This window comes from Alosa pseudoharengus, unplaced genomic scaffold, assembly GCF_046254945.1.
Source record: "Alosa pseudoharengus isolate Yale_2024_CS ecotype anadromous, Long Island Sound unplaced genomic scaffold, YU_APseudo_1.1 YU_APseudo_1.1_scf_427, whole genome shotgun sequence".
Lineage (NCBI taxonomy): Eukaryota > Metazoa > Chordata > Actinopteri > Clupeiformes > Clupeidae > Alosa > Alosa pseudoharengus.
Window position 1 is genome coordinate 5001 of NW_027468791.1, and position 5000 is coordinate 10000.

General features: G+C 44.8%; 1 protein-coding gene across 1 annotated transcript in view; it reads left to right on the top strand.

Annotated features, from left to right (window-relative positions):
* LOC143103466 (caskin-2-like) overlaps positions 1-5000 on the top strand; it is a gene marked incomplete at its 3' end in the record, with an annotated part of 12421 nt that overhangs the window by 3012 nt on the left and 4409 nt on the right. Inside the window, 1 exon segment of the mRNA XM_076267251.1 lies at positions 380-497. Within this exon segment, the coding sequence (XP_076123366.1) occupies positions 380-497 (118 nt within the window).

Sequence of the window (5000 nt, forward strand, 5' to 3'; positions counted from 1 at the left end):
TTGCTTTTGATATAGTACAAAGACGCAGATCTGGTGCTGTAATTAACCGCAAACGAATATGAATGCATATGCTTGAGACAGAAAAAGGTCATTGACACTCTCAGCTCCCGCTACAGGAAGTCTGAGCTTTCCCCTCAGTGCAACCTGTTTGGACCTCACGATGATTTCACACGCACAAACAAACAAACACGCCTGAAGTGGGCGCAGAAGGGTTAGTACATCTGGCCCTGCGTGTGATTGATTGGCTGGTGTTGATATGAGACTGTCTGTGATTGGCTGGTGTTGATATGAGGCTGTCTGTGATTGGCTGGTGTTGATATGAGGCTGTCTGTGATTGGCTGGTGTTGATATGAGGCTGCGTGTGATTGGCTGTTGGCAGGTTCTGGAGCAGCACATCGACGGGCGCTGGAAAGGGCATATCCATGACAACCAGAAGGGCATGGACCGCGTCGGCTTCTTCCCACCCTCCATAGTAGAGGTCATCAGCCGGCGCTCAGGTACACATAGCGTGTGTGTGTGTGTGTGTGTGTGTGTGTATGTGTGTGTGTGTGTCTGCGTGTGTGTCTGTCTGTGTGTGTGTGTGTGTGTCTGCGTGTGTGTCTGTCTGTGTGTGTGTGTGTTAGAAAGTGAGTCTGTACATGTTAGTGCGCGTGTGTGTGTGTGTGTGTGTGTGTGTGTTTGAGAGTGTGTGTGTGTGTGTGTGTGTGTGTGTGTGTTTAATGGTGTCTGTGGTTGTCTTGACTATGTGCTATATTCTGTTATTTTATTTTTATGGGAGGCCGTATATAGTATTGGAATAGTGGCACTACACACTGAACGTACTCGCACTACACACTGAAACACTGACACATACGCACTGGGCACTAGTACCACACTGGAACTCAAACAGCAACACACTGAATTTCCTGCATTACACACTGAATCTGCTTGCACTCACACTGAAATCACTTGCTCAACACACTGGATTTACTTGCAGCACACACTGAAACTGAAACTGAAACTGCTTGCACTACACACTGAAACAGTTTGCACTACACTGAAAATACTTACACACACTGAAGCTCCTTACACTAGCCTACACACTGAATTAACTTCCACAACACATTGAAATTTCTTCCTCAACACACTGAAACATCACATGCACTACACACTGAACTCACTTGTACACACACACTGAAGCCGCTTACACTACTCACTGAATTAACTTCCACTACACACTGAACTCACTTGCACACACACTGAAGCCGCTTACACTACACACTGAATTAACTTCCACTACACACTGAACTCACTTGTACACACACTGAAGTCGCTTACACTACACACTGAATTAACTTCCACTACACACTGAACTCACTTGCACACAAACTGAATTAACTTCCTGCAAATTGCAAGGAGACATGAGGTGTCTATTCTATTGTAATACCAGCTCTTTTTGTCTGGCGAAGTCATATTTTAGTGAACTGGGTCCTGAAAGATTGCTGCCATTTCAGTTAGCTAGTTAGTTAGCATTAAGCCAGAAGCAGCAACGGCATTGCTGGTAGATAGTTTTGGTAACCTAGCAACAATGAACACTTGACCCGAAGCACTCTGAAAGGGGTGCTGTCAGCGCAAAAAATGCAATGTGGATACAGGTTCACGAGTCACTGGCAACAGCAGGCAAGGTTAACAAAAACATCTGCCAGCCAGACTGTAATGCACGTCCTTTTTGGAATGTTGTTGGAGTGCTAACTAACTAGCTAACTAGCTAACTGAAATGGCAGCAATCTTTCAGGACTCAGAAAATGTGGAAGTGTAGGCCTATATGGTTTGCGGCTAATTCCTCATAAAACATTGCAGTCGAGTTTGCCTGTATGGCTTCAAGACAGCGCAAGGTGCTCAAGAATATATTAATAAAATCTTCAGGGTTTGCCTAAACAAGTAAGGTTTGGTTGAAGAAGGACATAGATACCACAAACCATATAAATCTCCACATTTTCTCTCTTCAAATCTTAATCAATGGCTGGTAATCTGAGAGTGGAACTTCCTGTTACATTATACCAACTTCCAGGCGCACTGAAAAAGCGAGTGAGTTCAGTGAGTGGAAGCAGGTTCAGTGTAGTGCATCGGATGTTTCAGTGTGTTGAAAGTTCAGTTCAGTGTGTGAGAAAGTTAATTCAGTGTGTGTACAAGTGAGTTCAATGTGTAGCGGAAGTTAGTTCAGTGTGTAGCGGAAGTTAATTCAGTGTGTAGTGTAAGCGACTTCAGTGTGTGTACAAGTGAGTTCAGTGTGTAGCGGAAGTTAATTCAGTGTGTAGTGTAAGCGGCTTCAGTGTGTGTACAAGTGAGTTCAGTGTGTAGTGGAAGTTAATTCAGTGAGTAGTGTAAGCGGCTTCAGTGTGTGTGTACAAGTGAGTTCAGTGTGTAGTGCATGTGATGTTTCAGTGTGTTGAGCAAGAAATTTCAATGTGTTGTGGAAGTTAATTCAGTGTGTAGGCTAGTGTAAGGAGCTTCAGTGTGTGTAAGTATTTTCAGTGTAGTGCAAACTGTTTCAGTGTGTAGTGCAAGCAGTTTCAGTGTGTGTTACAAGTAAATCCAGTGTGTTGAGCAAGTGATTTCAGTGTGAGTGCAAGCAGATTCAGTGTGTGATGCAGGAAATTCAGTGTGTTGCTGTTTGAGTTCCAGTGTGGTACTAGTGCCCAGTGCGTATGTGTCAGTGTTTCAGTGTGTAGTGCAACTACGTTCAGTGTGTAGTGCCACTATTCCAATGTTATTGCACTATACGGCCTCCCATATATTTTGCTTTCTTTTTGTCTGTGTTTTATATTCAGTTCTTCACACTCTCTCACACACACACACACACACACGCACACACACACATACACATATACTCATATACATTCAGAAATGGATTACATTTTGACATTTTCATCTATTACATAACAGTGTTACCAACAGAAACACACACACACACACACACACACACACACACACACACACACGCACTGAATACCACAGCCCACACACCAAAGCTCTTCATTTTTGGAGATGACAGCTATTTTACTTCTGGCAAAATCCACTTAACTTGTCAGCAACTTAACAAAGAGTTAAACACACATAAACATTGCCCTCTCTCTCTCTCTCACTCTCTCTTTCTCTCTCTCTCTCACTCACACACACACACACACACACACACACATACACAAACACATACACATACACATACACATACACTCACTCACACAATGTGTTAGTAACCTATCGAATAACAAAGTTAAGAACATTAATATTTACAAGACTCTCCCTCTCTCTCTTACACACACACACACACACACACACACACACACACACACACACACACACACACACATACACTCACTTACTCTCTCTGCCACACACACACACAGACACGTACACGCGCGCACACACACATCCTCAGCTACAGACATGTGGAGACTCTTACACGTTGAAATACATGTGGATTATACTTATAGCATTAGCAAGTACAGTACAGTACACATTCATATGCAGAGAGAAAACTAATATTACTAATCTGACACATGTGCTTACACACTCATACACACACACACACACACACACACACACACACACACACACACACACACTCTCACACACACACCTTACACACATTCATACAGGCTTATCCTCGGGCTGTCAGGACAAACTTGGGTCTTCTGTAATCAGGGGACCCCAGAACTCGTCTGTGTATGTGTGAGAATGAGAGACGGATAACACACACACATACACACACACACACACACATACACACTTACACACATACACACACACACACACACACACACTTACACACACACACGCACACACACTTACACACACACACGCACACACACTTACCCACACACACACACACACATACACTCTCGTCCTCTCTGCTGAGGCTTAATACTGCAGGAAGATGAAAGAGTTCCTCAGAACTGGAGCTGGGAAACAGAGAGAGAGAGAGAAAGAGAGAGAGAGAGAGAAGGATGTGAGAGAGAGATGGAGAGAGAGAGAGAGAGAGAGAGAGAGAGAGAAGGATGTGAGAGAGAGATGGAGAGAGAGAGAAGGGGGAGAGAAGGGGACTGGGAGAGAAAGAGAGAGATGGAGAGACAAGGAGAAAGAGATTTTGAGGATTGAAAGAGTGAAAGAGGGGAAGGGGAGAGAGAGGGGAGGAGAAGAGAAAGAGAGAGTGATAGAGGAAAGAAAGAGAGGGAGGAGAGGGGATATAGGGAGAGAAAGAGAGAGTGAGAGAAGGAGATGAAGAAAGAGTGAGATGGAGGAGAGAGAGAAAGGTGTAATATCCGGGGGTCTCTGGAGACGTTAACCTGCCCAGTCATCTCCATGTCACAGTAATCCCTCATACACACACTCCTTCATTTCACACACTCTCATCCTCCTCTCCTCCTCTTCCTCTCTTCTCATCCTGTCTTCTCCTCAGCTCCTCCTCCTCTCCTCCTTCTCCTCCTCTCTTTTCTCCTGTGTTCACGCCATTTCATAGTCATGTTTCATGTTAACCTCCATCTGCTTGCCATTGGCTGGATTCACACAGGAGGGCGGGGATTGGGTGAGTAACGGGCCCAGTCATTGGTTGATTTGTGTGTTGATCACCTCATGGGCACCAACTCCACAGGCAACACGTGTGTGTGTGTGTGTGTGTGTGTGTGTGTGTGTGTGTGTGTGTTTGCCACACACCTCAGGTAAGTGATGTGGTGCGTGAGGTGACAAATCGACCAATGGCTGATAGGCTCTGTTGCCATGTCAACCCTGAGCCCAATGGGACTGGTCCATTAAAGAGCATCAGAAGTGATGGGGACGTTCAATATGATCAGAACCGAGACAAACACTGTTAGGATGTTGGACATGAGAGAGAGAGTGTGTGTGTGAGTGTGTGTGTGTGTGTGAGTGTGTGTGTGTGTGTGAGTGTGTGTGTGTGTGTGTGTGTGTGTGTGTGTGTGTGTGTGTGTGTGAGTGAGAGTAAGACTCTTACAGCTGATCATTAT